At 37.4% G+C, this 23082-nt stretch overlaps 1 protein-coding gene across 6 annotated transcripts in view; it reads left to right on the top strand.

Annotated features, from left to right (window-relative positions):
* DNAJC5B (DnaJ heat shock protein family (Hsp40) member C5 beta) overlaps window positions 1-23082 on the top strand; it is a 98317-nt gene that overhangs the window by 49184 nt on the left and 26051 nt on the right. For all 6 annotated transcript variants that reach the window (XR_007458497.1, XR_007458496.1, XR_007458495.1 and 3 more), the window contains one exon: window positions 20158-20371. Coding sequence is in view for 3 of the 6 variants with exons in the window: in XM_049633329.1 (XP_049489286.1) it covers window positions 20158-20371 (214 nt within the window). In the remaining 3 variants the exon portion in view is untranslated. The remainder of the gene's footprint in view (window positions 1-20157; window positions 20372-23082) is intronic.

Here is a 23082-nt window from a genome sequence, read left to right as displayed (position 1 = left end):
GAGTCTTATAGGTCTCCCTTTATATGTGAGGGCACGTTTATCCCTTGCTGCTTTCAGAATTTTCTCTTTATCCTTGTATTTTGCCAGTTTCACTATGATATGTCGTGCAGAAGATCGATTCAAGTTACGTCTGAAGGGAGTTCTCTGTGCCTCTTGGATTTCAATGCCTTTTTCCTTCCCCAGGTCAGGGAAGTTCTCAACTATAATTTCTTCAAGTACCCCTTCAGCACCTTTCCCTCTCTCTTCCTCCTCTGGGATACCAATTATGCGTATATTATTTCTTTTTAGTGTATCACTTAGTTCTCTAATTTTTCCCTAATACTCCTGGATTTTTTTTATCTCTCTTTCTCTCAGCTTCCTCTTTTTCCATAACTTTATCTTCTAGTTCACCTATTCTCTCCTCTGCCTCTTCAATCCGAGCCATTGTCGTTTCCATTTTGTTTTGCATTTCGTTTAAAGCGCTTTTCAGCTCCTCATGACAGTTCCTTAGTCCCTTGATCTCTGTGGCAAGAGATTCTCTGCTGTCCTTTATACTGTTTTCTAGCCCAGCAATTAATTTTATGACTATTATTCTAAATTCACTTTCTGTTATATTATTTAAATCCTTTTTGATCAGTTCATTAGCTGTTGTTATTTCCTGGAGATTCTTCTGAGGGGAATTCTTCCGTTTGGTCATTTTGGATAGTCCCTGGAGTGGTGAGGACCTGCAGGGCACTTCCCCTGTGCTGTGGTGTATAACTGGAGTTGGTGGGCAGGGCCGCAGTCCGACCTGATGTCTGCCCCCAGCCCACCACTGGGGCCACAGTCAGACTGGTGTGTGCCTTCTCTTCCCCTCTCCTAGGGGGGGATTCACTGTGGGGTGGCGTGGCCCATCTGGGATACTTGCACACTGCCAGGCTTGTGGTGCTGGGGATCTGGCGTATTAGCTGGGGTGGGTAGGCAAGGTGCACGGGGGCAGGAGGGGCAGGCTTAGCTCGCTTCTCCTTAGGTGATCCACTTCAGGAGGGGCCCTGTGGCAGCGGGAGGGAGTCAGATCCGCTGCGGGAGGTTTGGCTCCGCAGGAGCACAGAGTTGGGTGTTTGCGCGGAGCGAGCAAGTTCCCTAGCAGGAACTGGTTCTCTTTGGGATTTTGGCTGGGGGATGGGCGGGGGAGATGGCGCTGGTGAGCGCCTTTGTTCCCCACCAAACTGAGCTCTGTCGTCCGGGGGCTCAGCAGCTCTCCCTCCCTTTGTCCTCCAGCCTTCCCGCTTTCTGAGCAGAGCTGTTAACTTATGACCTCCCAGATGCTAAGTCGCACCTGCTGTCGGAACACACTCCGTCCGGCCCCTCCACTTTTGCCAGCCAGGCTCGGGGGCTCTGTTTGGCCGGCGGGCCGCCCCTCCGCCCCGGCTCCCTCCCGCCAGTCCGTGGAGCGCACACCGCCTCACCGCCCTTCCTACCCTCTTCTGTGGGCCTCTGGTCTGCGCTTGGCTCCGGAGACTTCGTTCTGCTAATCCTCTGGCGGTTTTCTGGGTTATTTAGGCAGGTGTAGGTGGAATCTAAGTGATCAGCAGGACGTGCGGTGAGCCCAGCGTCCTCCTACGCCGCCATCTTCCCTCCCTCCTGACAACTATAAAATCTTGATGAAAAAACTGAAGATGGCACCAAAAAATGGACAGATGTACATGATTATGTATTAGAAGAATTAATATCATTAAAATGTCCATACTACCCAAAGCAATCTACAAATTGAGTGCAATCCCTATCAAAATACCAACAGAATTTTTACAGAACTAGAACAAATAATATTAAAATTTGTATGAACTATAGACTCCCAAACAGCCAAAGCAATCTTGAGGAAGAAGAACAGAGCTGGAGATATCATAATCCCAGATTTCAAGATATACTACAAAGCTGTAGTAATCAAAACAGTATGGTACTGGCTCAAAAATAATACAACATAGAACAAAATAGAGTGCCCAGAAATAAACCCATGCTTATATGGTCAATTAATCTATGACAAGGGAGGCCAAAGCATACAATGTGGAAAAGACAATCTCTTCAATAAATGATGTTGGGAAATTAGACAGCTACATGCTAAAGAATGAAACTGGACCATTTTCTCACATCATACACAAAAATAAACTCAAAGTGAATTAAAGACCTAAATGTGAGACATGAAAGCATAAAACTCCTAAAAGAAAATTAGGCAATAATCTCTTTGACATGGACCCTAGCAACACTTTTCTACATATGTCTCTTCAGGCAAGGGAAACAAAAGCAAAAATAAACTATTGGTATGACAGCAAAATAAAAAGGTTTTGCACAGTGAGGGAAACCATCAACAACATGAAAGGGTAACCTACTGCATGGGAGAAGATACTCACAAATGACATATTGGATAAGGGGCTAATATCCAAAATATATAAATACTTATGCAACACAACATGAGAAAACAAATAACCCAATTAAAAACTAGGCAGAGGACCTAAATAGACATTTTTTTCCCCAAAGAAGACCTACAGATAGCCAACAGACACATTAAAAGGTACTTAACATCACTAATCATCATGGAAATGCAAATCAAAACCACAATGAGATATCATCTTATACCTGTCAGAAAGGCTAGAACCCAAAACACAAGAAATAACAAGTGTTGGCAAGGATATGGAGAAAGACAGCCCTCGTACACTGTTGGTGGGAATGTAAATTGGTACAGCCAATGTGGAAAACAGCATGGAAGCTCCTCAAGAAATTAAAAATAAAAATACAGTAAGATTTGGTAATTCTACTACTGGTATTTATCCAAAGAAAATGAAAACAATAACTTGAAAAGACATGCATCCCTGTTTACTACAGTTATTTACATTAGGCAACATATGGAATCAATGAAGTATGCATTAATAGATAAATGGATGAACAAAGCTGCAATCATCAAGACAGCATGGTATTGGCACAAGAACAGACACATAGACCAATGGAATAGAATAGAGATTCCAGATTTGGACCCACAAAAGTATGGCCAACTAATCTTTGACAAAGCAAGAAAGAATATCCAGTGGGAAAAAGACAGTCTCTTTAACAAATGGTGCTGGGAGAACGGGACAGCAACATGCAGAAGAATGAAACTAGACCACTTTCTTATACCATTCACAAAAATAAACTCAAAATGGATGAAGGACCTGAATGTAAGGCAGGAAACCATCAAAACCCTAGAAGAGAAAGCAGGAAAAAATCTCTCTGAGCTCAGCTGCAGCAATTTCTTACTTGACACATCTCCAAAGGCAAGGGAAACAAAAGCAAAAATGAAGTATTGGGACCTCATGAAGATAAAAAAGCTTCTGCACTGCAAAGGAAACAATCAACAAAACTAAAAGGCAACCAACAGAATGGGAAAAGATATTTGAAAATGACATATCGGGCAGAGGGCTAGTATCCAAAATCTATAAAGAACTCACCAAACTCCACACCCAAAAAACAAATAATCCAGTGAAGAAATGGGCAGAAGACATGAATAGACACTGCTCTAAAGAAGACATCCAGACGGCCAACAGGCACATGAAAAGATGCTCAACATCACTCCTCATCACGGAAATACAAGTCAAAACCACACTGAGATACCACCTCATGCCAGTCAGAGTGGCTAAAATGAACAAATCAGGAGACTCTAGATGTGGAGAGGATGTGGAGAAATGGGAACCCTCTTGCACTGTTGGCGGGAATGCAAACTGGTGCAGCCACTCTGGAAAACAGTGTGGAGTTTCCTCAAAAAATTAAAAATAGAACTATCCTATGACTCAGCAATAGCACTGCTAGGAATTTACCCAAGGGACACAGGAGTGCTGATGCATAGGGGCACCTGTACCCCAATGTTTATAGCAGCACTCTCAACAATAGCCAAATTATGGAGAGCCTAAATGTCCATCAACTGATGAATGGATAAAGAAATTGTGGTTTATATACACAATGGAATACTATGTGGCAATGAGAAAAAATGAAATATGGCCTTTTGTAGCAACGTGGATGGAACTGGAGAGTGTTATGCTAAGTGAAATAAGTCACACAGAGAAAGACAGATACCATATGTTTTCACTCTTATGTGGATCCTGAGAAACTTAACAGAAGACCATGAGGGAGGGGAAGGGGAAAAAATAAAGTTAGAGAGGGAGGGAGCCAAACCATAAGAGACTCTTAAAAACTGAGAATAAAATGAGGGTTGATGGGGGAATGGGAGGGAGGGGAAAGTGGGTGATGGGCATTGAGGAGGGTACCTGTTGGGATGAGCACTGGGTATTCTATGGAAACCAATTTGACCATAAATTTCATATTAAAAAAACTCAAAAAAAGAAGATGTACTGTATATGTATATATATTATGGTATATATGTATGTATGATATGATGCATATATAATGTGTATATAACATATATGTATATACATATATAATGGAATATTACTCAGCCATAAAAAAGAATGAGATCTTGTCATTTGCAACAATATGGATGAATCTAGAGGGTATTATACTTAAGGAAAAAAGGTAGAGAAAGACAAATACTGTGATTTCACTTATATTTGGAATCCAAAAAACAAAACCAAACAACAAACAAACAAAAAAAGAAGCAGAAATAAACCCCTACAAAAAATGAACTGATGATTGCTAGAGATTTAATACATAAAACCACAAAGGGGCGACCGGCGGGCAGGGTGGGGGGAGGGGGGTGGAGGCAGAGTGGGCAAAACGGGTGAAGGGGAGAGGGAAGTACAAGTCTCCAGTTATGGAATGGATAAATCATGGGAATGAAAGGTACACCACAGGGAAATAGTCCATAGTATTATAACATCATTGTATCATGATAGGTGGTAGCTACACTTGTAGTGAGCATAGCGTAACATACAGAGTTGTCAAATCACTGAGTTGTACACTAGAAATTAACATAATATTGTTATGTAATATTGTGTGTCAAACACACCTCAATAAAAAGTGTTTAAATCACAATGAGATTACTTTGTTCCTATCGTAATGGCTAGTATCATAAAGACAAAAGATGAGTGTGGTGATGATGTGGAGAAAAGGGAACCCTTGTGCATTGTTGGTGAGAATGTAAGTTGGTGCAGTCACTATGGAATACATTATAGAGAGTCCTCGAAAAACAAAACAAAACTACTACATGATCCAGCAATGCCACTTCTGGGTATTTATCTGATGGAAATGAAAAAATTAACTGGAAAAGATATATGTACTTCTATATTCACTGCAGCATTTTTTCAATACCCAAGACACGGAAACAACTTAAGTGTCCATTGATGGATGAATGTATAAATAAAATGTAGCATATATATACAAGGGAATATTGTTGGGCTATAAAAAGGAAGGAAATCCTATCATTTGTAACAATATGGATGAGATTTGAGGGCATTACACTAAGTGAAATAAGTGAGACAGAGAAAGACCAGTACTTATGGTCCCACTTATACGTGAAATAGAAAGAAAAAAAGAAAGAAAGAAAGAAAGAACAAAGAAGGAAAGGAGAAAGAAAGAAAGAAAGAAAGAAAGAGCCCTAAATACATAGATATAGAGAATAGATTGGTGTTTGCCAGAGGTGAGGGGTAGGGGTGAAGGTCAAAAGGTACAAACTTACAGTTATAAAATAAATAACTCTTGTATAAAAAAAATAAACAAAAGGAGGCTATACATGTTTAATAAAGATCAAATTGCCATAACATGATAACATAACAGGGGTTAAAGGGAGGGGGAAATGGGAAGTTGTTCAACAGATACAGAGTTTCAGCTTCGCAAAGTAAAAAAGTTCTAGAGATCTGTTACACAACAACAGTAATATAGCTAATGGTACTGATCTGTACACTTAAAAATGATCAAAATAGTAATTTTATGTTGTGTGTTTTTTTTTACCACAATTAAGGAAGGAAGGAAGAAAAAAGAAAGGAAGGGAGGGAGGGATAGAGGGAGGGAAAGAATTTAAGAAAGGACGGGAAGGAAGGGAAGGGAGGGAAGAAGGAAGGAAGGTAGAAAGAGAGAGGAAGGAAAGAAGGAAGGAGGGAAGGAAGGAAGGAAGGAGGGAAGGAAGGAGAAAGACAAAGAATCATGTGTCAAGTAGAATAGCCGCAAAACTTCAAAACCAGACTTTGATGCACAGCCAAATCAACTTTGGAGCTTTTGTAAGCATACAGATGTCCCAGACCTACAAAATTAGAACCTCTAATAGTAGAGCTATGACACATGAGTTTTTAAAAACAACATCCCATTCACAGATGATTCTGAGCATCAGATGTTGAAAACTACGGATTTGGGGGCGCCTGGGTGGCTCAGTTGGTTGAGCGTCCGACTTCAGCTCAGGTCACGATCTCACGGTTCGTGAGTTCGAGCCCCGCGTCAGGCTCTGGGCTGATGGCTCAGAGCCTGGAGCCTGCTTCCGATTCTGTGTCTGCCTCTCTCTCTGCCCCTCCCCCATTCATGCTCTGTCTCTCTCTGTCTCAAAAATAAACATTAAAAAAAAATTAAAAAAAAAAACTACGGATTTAACTGGTGAGCACAGGAGAAATTATAAACATACATGACTGTAGCAACACATTCAGATTGTCTACTCTGTTCCTCGTCCTTTTTATGAGAAGTGGCCCTCCTTTGGTTTATGAAGAATGAATAAAATCCTGTCTCTGACATGTCCACTTTGCTCTCAAGTTCCTGCTCCTGGCTTCCCAGTTGTTTGTCTGCCTTATCCTTACTTGGTGTTTGACTATTTGCTTGCTTTTGCTGCACTGGTCACTTTGGATAAGACATACTCCTTCTGCCAAACTTGGCCCCAAGGGACCCACATATGTCTGAACTACCTTGCGCAGCCCCCCAGTCAGGGCAGGAGAAGAATCAAGGAAGACATCCTGGAAACCAAAGGAAAAGAAGGTGTGGTCAACAAACCTTGTAGAAAAGTCTGATAGAATGAGGGTTAGGATGTCATGGAATGGAGAGCAAGTTGAGAACTAGAAATTAGATTACAGCGGGTTGAAGAGTAAATGATATTGAGGATGCAACCTTTTTTGTGTAAACTTTGCTTTGAAGAAGTATGAAGAAGGGAAGGAGGAGATAATTAACAGTCCAATAATTTGAAGGGGAGGCAAGGACATAAAAATAGGTTTCCTTTTTAAAAAATGATGGGCATGTTTTTTTGCTGAAAACAAAGAGAAATTACTGAAGGTACCAAAGTTGAGGGTAGGGATTGATGATTGATGGACCAGGATTCAGGAAGGTGCAGAGGTAGATCCTAGAAAACACTGGAAAAGTTAATCTTAAAGAGAATATGTTCTTCTTCCCTCCAAATAAGAAGAAGAGGAAAGATGATGCAATTGTGCAGAATTATTTCCTTCTAATGAAGCTTTCCCCTCTTTTGAAGTAGGAAATGAGGTTTCTTGTTGAGGGGTAGGGTGAGGGAATGAGGAAGAGGAATCAAGGATAAGTCATAAAAGCTGGAATATCTGCCACAGGAGACTTAAGAAGGAACTTGAGGCCAAGCAAAAGGATTGACAAGCAGAATAGAAGACCAGCTGAGGTAGAAAGTTGAAGGCCTTTATTGGCTCTAGTTTGCATGGTTGTGCAATCTTCTCCAGCAATGCTGGTCATTACAGAAATGGGAGTGGAAGCAGTTGAAGACTAGAATAATTTCTTCGAGGATATGACAGGAAATCAGAACATTTAAACAACTGAATAATTTGGTTTGAGTAGCACTCAAGTGCATGACTGCAAGGGTCAGACTGTATAGTTCAGGAAATTAAGTCAGTGAGATGTCAGTCTGGAAGAACAGGTCCTGGTAAGTTTAAAAAATGGGTTTGGTGGGGGGTCGGGAATGGGTTTAGGGGAGAACAAGAAAGTGAGCACTTAATACAAAGAATGTATCTGGGAGTTATACTATATATATTTTCACTGAGAAACCTAGAAGATAAAGATAAAGAGACTGGGGACCCTATAAGAACTACCAGCCTGGACCACCACTGGAAATCACCAGGAACTGCTTGTAGCTTTGACACAATTCACTATGTCTGGCACTTGAGCCATCAGACAGCAGTAGGAGGGTCTACAGAGAGCAAGTGTCTGCTAAAGGCTTTGACTAGAACAAGTGGTGGGAGCTGCTGCTGGTAGGAGACAAAGTTTGTATAGCTGTTTCTTCTACATTCCAGGTCTCTCCCTTGATGATTGATCACAGTTCTGTAAAGATTGCTGGCTTAAAAAAATGCAAACATTTCCCTAAGAAACATAGTAAGATTAGAGGTCCAGAAACTTTTGTTGGAAACATGAGCCAAATACAGAGATCTTAAGTTGTATGCAGCTCTTAGATTCTGGACAAGCTTTAGGCTGGTAAGAAAAAAATATTTTAAAAATGTAACACACAGAGATCTTAGTGGCTTGCTGAAGGTTTGAAGGCTTATAGTGGCCTACAGGTTTCAGAATATCAGGTCCTCATTCCTTAAGGCAGTACTCTTATGACTGGTATAGATAAATACTTCTAATATTGGGCACAGTTTATCTGTGCTTGTACAAATATTCTAGTCTATTCTACCTTATTAGGGGAGGTAAAGAGCTGGCTCTTAAAATTAGCCTAAGAGTTCTGACCAGAAAACTAGCTAAAACAAAGATTTATCAATTAGTATTTAAGCTTTTCAAAAGTTTAAATATTTTTAACTCTCAAATTAAAAAAAAATACTCAAGCATAATGCCTCATAAAGTCAAATTATTACATAGTCTAGTAAAAATTTGAGAAGATTATTGTAAAGTGATATCAATGCATTGACTGCCACTAGAGGTCAGCACTTGACTCTCCATCAGGTTTTATGTGATGGGGCGAAAAGGTCAATTCTCTAAAACAGATCATCATTTATGGTTCCTATTGTTATCTCATGCCATCTGTCTTGAATAACGAATGTGACTGAGGATCACACAGAACTAGAGAACACCCTGACAATTGCTGGGGTGAGCTGTTCTGATATTCCATCTGCAAATGTGAGGAAATCATAGGACTGTATAATGTGGCCTTCAGAGGGCCCTGGGTGGCTTGGTGATCAAAATACTTGAATCATATACTATGGCAGCAGGTGTTTCAGAAATAATTACATGGCAGGGGTAGCACTGGCATCATTATTTGCAATTTGAAGCCAAATGGTGCCCTGAAATTGCTATTCTGTCCCTTTTGCAGGACTCTGTACTAATCCTCACCCAGTGGCTCCTCTTCCTTAAGCCCCAATAACATTCTTGTTCTGGCCTTCTTTCATCAGTAGATTGTATCAAGTTTCTTGTGGGGAGAAAAAATGTGCTGGGTACAAATGCATGAAGTGGTTGTAAAGTGTTCAAGGGATTCAGAGGTTGACCAAGAGAAAAGATATGACCATAAGAGGCAGTAACCCACAAGAAGTTTTATTGGGTGGGGCTTTATTGCTTGAGAGGGGAAGATGCTCACAGCATGAAACAATCCAGAGGTTTTTAGCTAGGGAGCCACTTACAGAAGGGGAGCAAGGCAAGGGAACTCAGTGAGAAGGGAAGGTGGGGGCATTGGCAAGGGGGCTTACATGTCTAGGTGATGTCACTCAGGAGCATAGTGGGAAGTCTCTGAGCCAGACAGCTCCAGAGCGCCATGGCAGGTTGGATTCTTAGAACCTCAAGGTTCTTAAGCACATATGGAGCAAGGTCTTGCAGATATATAAAGTAGGTAGGCTCCAAATGGCTGATAATCTGCTTCTTTCAGCTATTTTTAAAATAATTAAACATGTAAAAATTTGAGTCTAGCTTTGGTGAGCTTTTGAGCTAATGGGTCTCAGCTTGCAGTAAAGAAACAAACAAGGGGTCATTTATATAACAGTGGTATAGAACAGAGGCCTTAGGTAGAATTAACATATATAGTTGACCCTTGAACAACATTGGTTTGAACTGTACTGGTCCACTTTCATGTGGATTTTTTTAAGGTAAATACAGTATGGTACTATAAATGTATTTTCTCTTCCTTATGATTTTCTTAATAATATTTTCTTTCTTTAGCTTACTTTATTGTAAGAATATAGTATATAAGTTAATTGACTATTTACTTTATCAGTATGGCTTCTGGTCAACAGTAGGCTATTAGTAGTTAAGTTTTGGGGGAGTCAAAAGTTATATATGGATTTTTGACTGTGGGAGGTTGGCACCCCAACTCCTGCATTGTTCAAAAGGTCAACTATACTTGAAAGAGAAGAATGGAGACATAAAAGATAACCAAGAGTTTCTGGTTATCATTGACTAGGTAATTTGGGTCATTTTCCTTTCCCCTGAGAGAAACTAGAAAAACGGGATAAAAATTATCTTTTAACATATACATCTGAAAAGCACTTGATATTAAAGAATTACTGCTGACTAGGTCATGATAAGGAAGAAGAGAAACTGAAAGGCTGAGCAGGACTCTACAGAGAAAGGAGAAAATTTTGGGACCCTAGCCAACAAGAATGAGAGTCTTGCAATTCTATTTATTCTCTGAAGTGCTGCACCCCAGGACAAAGGACAAAATGGAAGTAAATCATCTGTGGTTCACTATTACTTTTGTGGTCCTCTATAAACCATATTTCCTGGTATTCATGTCCTTGTATAACCCTCTTGAATCTGGGCTGGCTCTCTGACCTAATTTAACCAATAGAATGTGGCAGAAGTGATGGTGGACCTAAATCCTAAAAAGGCCTAGCAGCTTCTGCTTCTGCAATATGGTTTAAGTTAGCCACTTTTTAAGAAGTATGGATATCCTGAGATTATCATACTTTGGGGCTCCTCATTTAGCCATGTGGAGAAGCCCCATGAAGAACAGAGTTCCCAGCCAACAAGCCCTAGCTGAGCTCTCAGCCATAGCTACTGCCAACTTACCAGCAATCAGTGAGGCCATCTTGAAAGCAAATCCTTCAGCTCCAATGGAGCAGTCCTAGCCAAAGCAAACAGGACTTGTATCCACTAAATTCTGCCTAATTACAACATTGTAGGCAAATTAATAAAAATGTTTGTTGCTTTAAGCTATTAAATTTCACTGTAGCTTGTTAACCAGAAGTAGATAAAGGAAAACACCAGTTTTGTATGGATTATAACTGAACTTGGAGCCATCTAGGTGACTGAAAAAATCTCAATCCCTAATATTGGATTAAGATGACCTCAGTTTAGTAAGTGCTTCCAGGCATCTGAAAATAGGAAATAAAAGTGCTCTCTGGTGTAAGACAATATTCTCTTGGCAGTCCAACTATTTCTTTAAAAATTTTCCTAGTTTTATTGGGAAATAATTGGCATACATCTTTATATAAGTTTAAGCTATATAGCATGATGGTCTGATTTACATACATTGTGAAATGATTATTGCAATAGGCTCAACTAACATCCATCATCTCATATAGATACAAAAGAAGAGAAAAAAATTTCTGCTTACCATAAAAAGTCTTAGGATTTACTCTTTCACAACTTTCCTACATATAATACTCTTTTTACAGTTTTAAAAATACAGTATTTGGCACACAGAGACAAGCACAGAAGTCAAGACAATATGAACAGGAATCAGCAGAAATGAGACAATAGACCAAAACCACAGACAACCTCAGGTATTAAAATTATCCAACACAGATTTTAAAATAACTATGATCAAGAAATAAAATATAAGATTGAGGATTTTCACAGAAAACTGAAAATTATGAAAAGGGATATTTCAGATTTTTTAAATGAAACATAAGTTTCATAACTAAAAAATACAGCAACCAAACTTAAGAACTCAAAGGCAGTGTTTAACAAGTTAGAGAGCTGATTGGAAGATAGACCAGAAGAAAATAGCAAGAAAGAATTACAAAAGGACAGGAAACAATGCAAGAAGATGAAACACATAGAAGATCCATTAGATAAATGCAACTGGAGTCTGAAAAGAAGAGTAGAAAGAGAATAAGAGGAAACTTATTTGAAAACAATGTTTGTGAATTTTCCAGGCTCATGAACAATATCAATCCATTTATACCAGCAGCCAAACAAAAGCCAAACAGAACAAATAGAAAGAAATCTGTATCAAAGCACATCACAGGAAAACTGTTGAAAAATGATGTAAAGCCTTGATGGCCACCAGAAAAAAAAATGCAAACTATCTTCAAAGAACAACAATAGACTTATAACAGATTTTTTAACAGAAATAATGGAATCTAGAAGACACTAGACTGAGATCTTCAGTGTGAAAAAGAAAATAGTTGATAACTTACAATTCTATATCCAAGGAAAATGCCCTTCAAAAATGAAAGTGAAATAAAGACATTTTTAAGTTAAACAAAAATCGTAAGAATTAATTATCAGCAGATCTATACAGATATACTAAAGGGTGTTAATATGCAGGAGGAAAATAATTCCAGATGGATAGTCAGAGATGTAAGATGTTCCAATCAATGGCAACATAATTGGAAAATATGCGAGTAAATGCACATAGACACTAATTGTGAAAAAGATCATTAAATAATAATTGTATTAAATAGCAATTCTCGAGGGACTAAGAGACTTAGAGAATTAAAGTACATGCTACCAACAACACTTATGTTGGGAGGAAAGTAATAGTGTTCATGTCCTAAGACTTTTATATTCTCTTGAAGGAAGACTAAAGTATCTTGATATTGGACTTTGATAAGGATTTTCTAAGAGGAATTTTAAAAATGTATAATTTCCAAAAGCAACCATGGAAAAAAGTAGAAAAACTATAAAGACTTAATCCAAAAGAAGGCAAAAAGGAGGAAAAACATATTTTTATGTGGGCAAAAAAAAAATAATGATGTGGTAGATTTAACCTGAATTATATCAATAATTATATTAAAAATAAACATAGGCTAAATGCTTCAATTAAAAGAGAAAGATTGTCATTGTAAATAAAAAATAATAATATTGGATTCACAAAACACACATCTAATACATAAGTATACAGAAAATGTGAAAATAAAAGTAAAGAAAAATATATTCTAGGTAGATGCCCACCCAAAGAAAGCTGGTGTTGCTTATTCATATCAAAGTAATGACAAAAAGTATTACTAGAGGTGAAGAGGCATATTTCAAATGATAAAAGTCCAATTCACTAGTCATGTATAACAGTTGTTAATTTGTATGTTTCAAAAACCATGGCCTAAAATACATACAGCAACAAATGACAACTATAAGGAGAAATATGCAAACCTGCAGCCATAGTGGGAAACATACCTTGTTTGGTAGATCAGTAAAATGGTTAAGAATATAGAAGATTTGAACAAAAAAAAATTAGCAAATAAAATCTAATGCTCTTCTACAAGAACATAGCACTCAACAGGTATGGAATATATATTCTTTAAAGTACACATGGAACATTTATAAAAATTGAACAAATAATGAGACATAGAGCAACCCTCAAATTTTGAAGGACTTAAATCAAATAAAATGTTTTCTCACAGCAATACGATCATGATAGTAAGAATAATAAGATAACTAGAAAATTCCCATGTGTTTGAAAATCGGGAGGCACAATTTAAACTAACTCATGGGTAAAATAAACCACAATTAAAATTAGAAAATATCTAGAACCAGGGGCACCTGGGTGGCTCAGTCCGTTAAGCGTCCAACTTTGGTTCAGGTCATGATCTCATGGTTTGTGGGTTCAAGCCCTGCATTGGGCTCTGAGCTGTCAGCTTTAGATTCTGAGCTTTTGAGCTTGCTTTGGATTCTGTGTCTCCCTCTCTCTGCCTCTACCCTGCTCATGTTTCTCTCTCTCTCTCTCAAAGAATAAACATTTTAAAAAAGGAAATATCTAGAACTGAATGTCACATATTAAAACTTGGGAAATGCAGTTTAAGTAGTACTTAGAAGGAAATTTATAATTAGATGCACATTTTAGAAAACTGAGTCTAGCAATAAATAAAAAATAATACAAAATGGCCAAGTTGAGTTTATCCAAGAACACAAACTTCAATTAACATTAGAAAATCAATCACATAAACAGATTGAAAGACAAAAAAAAGTGTCTTCTCAACAGATAAAGAAAAAGCATTTGATAAAATCTAACATCCATTCACTGTTAGTAAATTAGTAAAAGAGAAGGATGGCTGCTATAATCACTTTTATTTTTTTAACTTATTTTTATTTTTTTTTATTGCTTATTTTGAAGAGAGAGAGAGAGACAGAGTGCAAGCAGGGGAGGAGCAGGGATAGAGGGAGACAAAGACTCTGAAGCTGGCTCCAGGCTCTGAGCTGTCAGCACAGAGCCCTCAAATTCATGAGTTGTGAGATCATGAGCTGAGCTGAAGTTGGATGCTTAACCGACTGAGCCACCCAGGCACCCCTGATACAACTGCTTTTATCTGACATCATACCCAAGGTCTTAGCCAAAACAATAATAAGAAGAAAATGTTAAATGATATAAGGACTGGAAAGGAAAGAAACAATTTTTTATATATTATATAACTGTGTATGTAGAAAATGCAAAATAATCTGTAATTTATTAACATTAATAAATAAGCTTAGGAACATCAATATATAAAAATCTCTTATATCTGCAATGAATTAAGAAAACATTTTGAAATGTCAAAACCACACACACAAAATATAAGTTCCTAGGAATAAATCTCATAAAATATATGCAAGACGTAAATGGTAAAATTATAAAACTTTGAGAATCTTTCTGAATTCAGACTAAAATTGATCAATTCAACTAAATGAAAATTAAGAATTTCTGTTCATCAAAAGAGTCCATAAAGAAAATAACAAGTTCCCAGAATGGGAGAATATATATGTAATACATATAAGTGACAAAGGATTCATATATAGAACACATATTTTTTAAATACTACAAATTAATTTAAACATCAAACTAAACACTGGCAAAAGATTATGCACTTAAATAGAGGATATCCAAATTATAATTGCAAGAATATATATATCAGCCTCATTAGTAATTAGGAAAATACAAATTAAACTACAAAGAGATGTATATATGTATATATGTGTATACATATGTATATATGTATGTGTATACATATATATGTATATATATGTATATATGTGTATATATGTATATATGTGTATATATGTATGTATATATATACATATATACATATATCTATATCCATCCAACTGTCAAACATTAAAATGTCCATCACTACCAAATGTCAGGGAGATGTGTGCACTGGGATTCCTATGTTGGTTTCTTATGTTTTCACTTGGGCGTTGATTTAGTCCAAGAGGGCACAGGAGGTCCACCAAACTTCCAGTATTATGACAGCTATCAAGTTCCATTATGCAACACTTGCCATACATCTAGGGTTACTAATCTAGGGGTTGTTTTCACCTTCAAACTCTGGTTTATAGCAGTTAATTTTCCTATTTACCACCAGTCTCCTTCCCATTATAGCCAATTTTTTCTAGAAATAATTATCTGAGAATAATATTTAAGAGAATATTATCTAGAATATTTCTAGAAAGTCTATCTCTGAACTCAGATTTTGCTTTGTTTTGCTACCTGAGCTTTTTCAAACTCAGATTTTGTTTGGGTTTTTTGTTTGTTTGTTTTGTTGTTTTTTTTTTTTTTTTTTTTTTTTGCTATCTTTGCAGTAGATGCTAACTTTATTTTAAAGGTTCTAGGAGATGGGAAGAAATCAATGCTTCACTCTTCTTCTTCTACTCTTTCATCTTAGGCAACAGGTAGCTTCTTCTGGGACACTGGAGGGGAAATAAACTTTGTGGCTGAGAGAGTTTAACAGAAAGTCACACTGCAGTGGAGAAATTTTGAAATAGGAAACAACAGGAGGTAATTGGAGAAAGCAGCTGAAAATGTGTTGAGTGGGGAAAGGCAGCTTATAGACACAGCCACGCCAGGATGGAACTTAATTCCCTGAAGTTCAGATGCCACCCTTCCCAAACAAGGTCTCCTCTGATATTTCAACCCCATGGAGATAGATCTGGCCTAGAATTGAGGCAACATGGTCAGAATCAGGTCTTAGATGACGTAGAGACTGGTAGAGAGTAGTAGGTAGATCTGATCTGAGTGTTAGATGTTAAGAGGAAAGGAACTGGGCAAAACATCATAATTCTTAGAAGTATGCCACTGTCTCAAAATAGGGGCCATAAGTAATTACAACTATAAACCCCACGTTTATCTTCTTCACCACTCAACTGAATTCACTATGCATTTCAGTTTACGGTTGTCAATGGATTGCAAAGTGGAAATGAGAGGCATTGATGCTATTTCTAACATTAGTTATAGCCATACCAGATTAATTAGGTGATTAAGAGTAGAGAGAGATTTAGGATAAAAAGCACACATTCTGGTTAGAATTCTATTACTTTTTAAGTTTAAAATGAGAAACTATAAGAAAGATCTTTAAAATGAATTAGGTGAATTTTATATTTAAACGTACTCCAAGCACTTTCTTTCACCCTAAATTCCACACATGCTTCCTTGGTCTATAGGCAATTCCCAAGTGTGGGTCATTAACCAATTACTTCCTGAGCAGTTGTGTAATTTTGGTAGCTGCCTCTGCTAGCCATATTTCCCAAGGATTCCTCAGAGCCAAGAGTATCTGCCAAGAGGAGTCAAAATGCTGCTGACGACCAGGAATTGGATTTGTTACAAATGGAGATGCTCCAGCCCTCTGAATTTGCCAGTGCTATTGTTAGAGGAGTGTAATAAATGGCTGGGTGCATCTGCCCTTGTAAGCTGACAAAGATCCGAACAGCTTAAAATATGACAGGAAGCTAGGCTTCTCTGGCTAAGTCTCGGGCAGTATATAATCAGTCTACAACTGAAACCTAAAAAGAAGCAAATGTATGCAAAGAGGCACTTTGCAGGGGTTTCTTTTTTCAAGGCAGAATTAATAGCTCTTGTATCTGATTGGCTTGAATTTGATTTCTGGAACTAGTAGGGGGAAATGCTGTAAATTGTATTCGAGGGCATGGTGTGAGAATTCCAGGGATATCATGCCATTAAAATTAATGTGTTTAAAGAATCCACTTGATGTTATTTGATGATGATCATTGTATCACTGAAGTTAGAGGACTTTTTTCTTTCTTCCTTTTTTACCCCTTCTAATTTGTCAGTGGGTCATTTAAGAGAACAAACTCTAAACTTTCAGCTATTAAAAGAGAACAACATTTGTAACTGGACCTTAACAATGCTTATGGAAGGAAACTACACAAGCGATATGTATATTTTTTGTAACAAGCAAAAACAAAATAAAGAATCACCTATAATCCCAATGTGCAGCTATAAGCACTGTTAATTGTGGTCATAACCTCCCATTTTCCTTTTTCTTCTCATTTTTCTGCTTTATTTTTCCTTATACAGACATATATACCACTGTCTATGTGTATGTGCATGTGTGTGTGGGTGTGTGTATCAAGGTCACCAAAAATTTCTGTATCACTAAACCTAGTGATCAGTTCTTAGTCCTCATCATATATGACCTGTTGATAGTATTTGACACAAATGACCACTCTCCTCCTTGAAATACTTTGTTCACTTAGATCCCAAGACCCCATATTCTCCAGATTTTTCCTTCTGCCTCATTGATCTTTCTTTCTTCATCTCCTTTGCTTGTTCTTCCTTCTCAAAGCCCAGTTTTTGGACTTCTCTTGGACCCACTCACTTGTGAATCTTTTCCACTTCCATAGCTCTAAATACCATCTACTTGCTGAGAACTCTCAAACATGCATCTCCTACAGTAATTCTTGCCTAAACTCCAGGCTCATATATCTCTCTTACCTCCATCTCCACTTAGAAGTCTAATAGGCATCTCAAATGTGTCTAAAATACAAACTCTAAATCCTAACAAACCATTCCCTACTGCCAAAAAAAGAAAAAAAAATTCTTGCCAACTCATTAAGTAGTAACTACAAACTGCTATTTGCTCAGGCCAAAACTCTGGTGCCATCTCTCATTTCTTTCTTTTGTATCCCACATCCAATTCATCAGCTAGCCTTCAAAATATATCCAGAATCCAACCACTTCTCATTATATCCTCCACTACCACACTGATCAGAACCACCATGGACTTTTCCTGAAAGAGTCTCCCTGCTTTGGTCTTTGTCCTCTCCAAGAGTCAGTAATCCTTCTAAAACTAAAGTCAGATCATACCACTCTTTTTCTCAAAAAAACCCAATGGCTTCCCATATCACCTTAAAGACCAAAAGCCAAAGTCCTTTTATAATGGTCTATTAACACTGTGTGCCTTACTTTTTAAATTTAAAAATATAAAAAAGGCAGCCTAGTGGTGGTTAAGAGCATGTGCTCGAGGTCAAATTCCCTGTGTTCAAAGCCTGGCTCTAATTATTAGCTGTGTGATATTGGGCAAATTACTTAACTTTCTGGTGGCTAAATTTCCTCATCTGTAAAATGGGATCATGATAATACCTATTTAATAGAGTTGTGATAAATATTAATGAATTAATATTTATAACATGCTTACAATAGTGCTAGCACATAGTAAACATTATAAAAGATCTTTTAAATGACAAAATAGGCATTTTATGCTATTAGCACAAGATTTCATTATGAATTCTGCACATAAAAAAACATAGATACCCCAAACATCTCTCAAAAAGCATGAAAATGTTTTAGTTAAACAAATTTAAAATGAACTATCATTGTTTTATTCTTTTTGTTTATTCTGAGTTCAGAGTTGAAATCGCTTTCACACCATGATTTACACTTTTAAGTATTTTGGTACTGATGCTGAGCTGCTTAATCACCTACTTCCTAACCAGCAGTACTTTAATTCCTAAAATATGTGTGATTTTTTTTCCAGCTTATTGTATAGATTGACTTATAAAGTAGACTTTACTTTTCTGTTCTACTATGGACTTTTATTATTGCATTAAAATGAAACCGTTTAATCTAAACCAAAATAAAAGCTTAAGGTATATTCGTACATAGAGCTATAAAGGACACAGCAGAGAGAACAAGTCACATAAAATTTCCAGTATGGAGTCATAAAATTTGTTGACTTTTTAGTGGAAAAATTACTACAGACTCAATTTTGAACACAGCTTTAATCATTATTTAAATCTGTCTGCAAAGGGATGTGAAGGAAATGGCCACCAGCCAGACCCTGACTATCATAGCCCAGTTCTCACATTCGTGTTATAGGTTTTTTAATACTTGAGTATAACAAGAATAAATTACCCTCAAATCTCCCTCTCCCTCTCTCTCTCTCTCTCTCTCTCTCTCTCTCTCTCTCTCTCTCACACACACACACACACACACACACACACACACACACCACACTGCAACACATACATACATATATTCATCAGGAACTGATTCATGATCCACAGAGAAGACAGGCCCTTTTACTCACAACTAAATTCCTACAGATTATTTGAAGTGGAAAGACCTATTTTAAAAGAAGTCAAATAGGGACGCCTGGGTGGCTCACTTGGTTAAGCATCTGACTCTTCATTTCAGTTCAGGTCATGACCTCATGGCTCATGCAATCTAGCTCCATGTTGGGCTCTGCGCTGACAGCACAGAACCTGCTTTGGATCTGTCTCCCTCTCCCTCTGCCCCTCCCCTGCTTGCTCATTCTCTCTCTCTCTCAAAATAAATAAATTTTTAAAAAAGAAGTCAAATATACATTTGACAAGGAAAGTCATAGTATCTGTTCATAAAAACAAAAGGGAGTGAAGAAGGGTTTGTGGAAGATTTGTGAAAAAGGTCATAATTTTATTCAAGGGAGTATGAATCAGATTTTTTTGGACAATTTTTCATTTAACTTTTAGAATATGTGGTGTGAACTTTTGTTAATTCCAGAAACTTGTTCCAGTTCTAAATGGAATTTTGGTGTAAACTTACTCTATTGCTCACTTGAAAGGCCTCTGCATATTGAAGTGGGCCACTGATCAGCTGCCAGGTGAAAATAAACTTCACATATTTGCCAACAGCAAAATGGCTCAGACTCAACAACTACACAGCTATTGAGAATTCCTTTGAGGATGTGAGGAAAGAAACAATACTACTGTGCCTGCACATAGAAACAAGAGACAACATCTAATGGAAACTTGCTTAGTCACATCAACATTTTTGTGAAACTTATCATTTCACAGTAATTGCATGTAAAAATGATGAACAAATGAATAATGCCCCCCTAAAATGTCATTGCAATTCTTGTCAAATACTTTCCCTCACTTTTTTTATTTTAAAAGAAAACTGGCCTTGAAACATCATCCAGACAAGAATCCAGATGATCCAGCTGCTGCTGAAAAGTTTAAAGAAATCAACAACGCCCACACAATACTTACCGACATGTCAAAGAGAAACATATATGACAAGTATGGATCACTGGGACTGTATGTGGCTGAGCAATTTGGAGATGAAAATGTTAATACCTACTTCATGCTGTCAAGCTGGTGGGCAAAGGTAAATCAATTTTTTCTTCAAAAACAATTCCCTAGAAAAACCATGATATTATTCACTCTTTTAGGCTCCATCTCAGAGAAAACCTAAGCTTACTATATTATTAAACTCTTATAAATAAAAAGAGGTATCACTTTAATCAAAAGCTATTATTTGAGGATCATTTTTTGCTTTAGCTCATTAAATAATCATAAAATACAGCATGACTTAAAATACCTCTAGACATTAATTATAAATGAATTTGAGGCTTCAGGTTAATTCTGACTGGTCCCCCCTCAACCCATGACTAATTAAGAACTGACTCACTGCTCAAAAACAAAAATAATTTATTAGTGTGACAACTGCTTAGTAAGTTATTATAGGACAAATTTAGCCATGTACTTTACTATCTATAGCATAGGCTACATGAACAAACACAGTACTTGGGAGAATGTGTGGTAATTATGTCATAGGCTCACGTGCAGCCTGACTTGAAGTAGTGGAGAAGGAAATGAGGAGGAAAAAGTGAGAATTAAGTAGTGTTGAACAGTGTGTTAGAGAGACATAGAGGCAAAAGGGGAAAAAAGGATATCTGGTCAAAAAGAAGGCAACATTTTTAAGGACTTAGTACAATCAGAATTCACTTTTAACAATAAATTTTGGGTGGTTTCCTAGGAATACCTGGTATATGTCTGGTGATGGTTATGCATTTGTTCATGAGTTTTAATGTCCTTACTTTTTTTTTTTTACATTTATTTATCTTTGATAGAGAGAGACAGAGCACAAGTGGGGTAGGGGCAGAGAGAGAAGGAGACACAGAATATGAAGCAGGCTTCAGGCTCTGAGCTGTCAGCACAGAGCCCGACGTGGGGCTCGGGCTAACAAACTGTGAGATCATGACCTGAGCTGAAGTTGGACGCTTAACTGACTGAGCTACCCAGGCACCCCCTTATCTTTTGACAAAAGCGTATTTACATACAAAGCATTCATATGATCCATCAGGATATTTTTGGACAATTCATACATTTTGTGAAATCATATGAACTCACACTCATATGAGAGGTAATTAATTTAAAAAACTGCAGATCTCCAAAAAAAGGGGTTGCATGGTCAATAGGATTCTGATTGCTATTTTCTTCCACTAAAATAAATCTTGCTAAATTGAGGAGTTTTATATATGCAGAGAAAGAATATATTTTTGCACATAAGCATGGAGAGTCTACAACCTAAAGCCACATTTGTCTTCTACAGTCTCCAAAAATGTCTTCTCCTAGAGATAACTGGGATTCCCACTTGAGATCTCCTTTCTCTATTGTTGAAGACCTGGGAGAGAGACAAGTTCCTGCTGAGTGGATTTGGACCTTGGAATGAGAGTGTACATACTGACAATATCACTTATGATTGACTTAATGTTCACATAAAATGTAGGCTTTAGGGGGCTTGCCTGGGAACCTAACCTCCAGGTGTGACATTCTCTCCCTGGGAAGGTATATCGGACATTCTAGATAATTTACACACTAATACCTGGTTGCATATTAGGGCTGGCCTGCATAAAAACAAATAGGTTTCCTTACTGAGGAAGTTGACAAAGTTGATAAAAATTCATATAGAAAAACAAACGCTGTCCAGCAGTATAAGAAATATATGAAATAATTTCTGATGTGGCTCTTTAAAAGTAAGGCTACAAAAAAATGTACCTTCTTCTGTTTATGTCAAAAGCCTAACTGCACCATGTCCATCAGAGTGGTCCGGCGCATATGATCATGTATTAAGTATGCATTAAATGAATGATTTATTGTACCACTGAAAATATGTATTTCAAAAATATTGAGCTCCTGGGGCACCTGGGTGGCTCAGTCAGTTAAGTGGCTAACTTCAGCTCAGATCATGATCTCATGGTTCGTGAGTTTGGGCTTTTTGCTGTTAGCGCAGAGCCCGCTTTGGATCCTGTCTCTGCCCCTCCCCTGCTTGCACTCTTTCTCTGAAAAATAAATACACATTTAAAAAAATAAATAAATCTTCCCATTAAAAAAAAATAGTGGACTCCTACTTATGCTCAGTAGTGTGCTAAGTACTATGAGTATGTAAGTCAAGGCTATTTGTGTAGCAGGCAACCAATCTAGTTGGATTAATTAAAGAACAAAACAATATATGATTTAAAGAAAATTTTCAGCAGAGAGTAAATATGGGAATTGCATGGTAAAGACATAAGAGGACAAAAGTAGGTAGAGAAAGGAGGAGCTGGTTGAGGCAATAGCTCAGGAATACCGCACAGGAAGGTTTTTGGAGGCAGTTGGTGAGGACAGTGTTGCAGCTTTTTTCACAGAGTAATTTTCTTAAGTCTATGAAAATATAGAGTATCCACAGCAAAAAGATTATAGGTGCGAGAGTGTGACTAAAGCTCCCTCACTCCAAACCACTGTAGGCTCCACCCCATAATGAGGGCCAGAGTCAGAAAGAAGCAGGAATGAGCCAGGTGAGTTTCATCAACATTAAAGATTTCTACCTTAAGTTACTGAAGAACTGCATACACGCAAGGTGATCTTTATCCTCTTTGTTCTTTTTAGATAAAATCTGCATTCTGATTCAAAACACTTCCTATTTCAAATAACATATTTTTTACAACCATCATATTGCTGAATTAAAAAATTTGGCTTATTTTAACTTAAATTGAGGGTTGGTAGAGTTTCTTTTCATTTTAGCTATGCAGACTTAGTAAACAAATCTTTCATATG

This window comes from Panthera uncia, chromosome F2 (genome assembly GCF_023721935.1).
Source record: "Panthera uncia isolate 11264 chromosome F2, Puncia_PCG_1.0, whole genome shotgun sequence".
Taxonomy (NCBI): Eukaryota; Metazoa; Chordata; class Mammalia; order Carnivora; family Felidae; genus Panthera; species Panthera uncia.
Note: the sequence above shows the minus strand (reverse complement) of the source record. Positions and strands in the feature narration are given on the sequence as shown.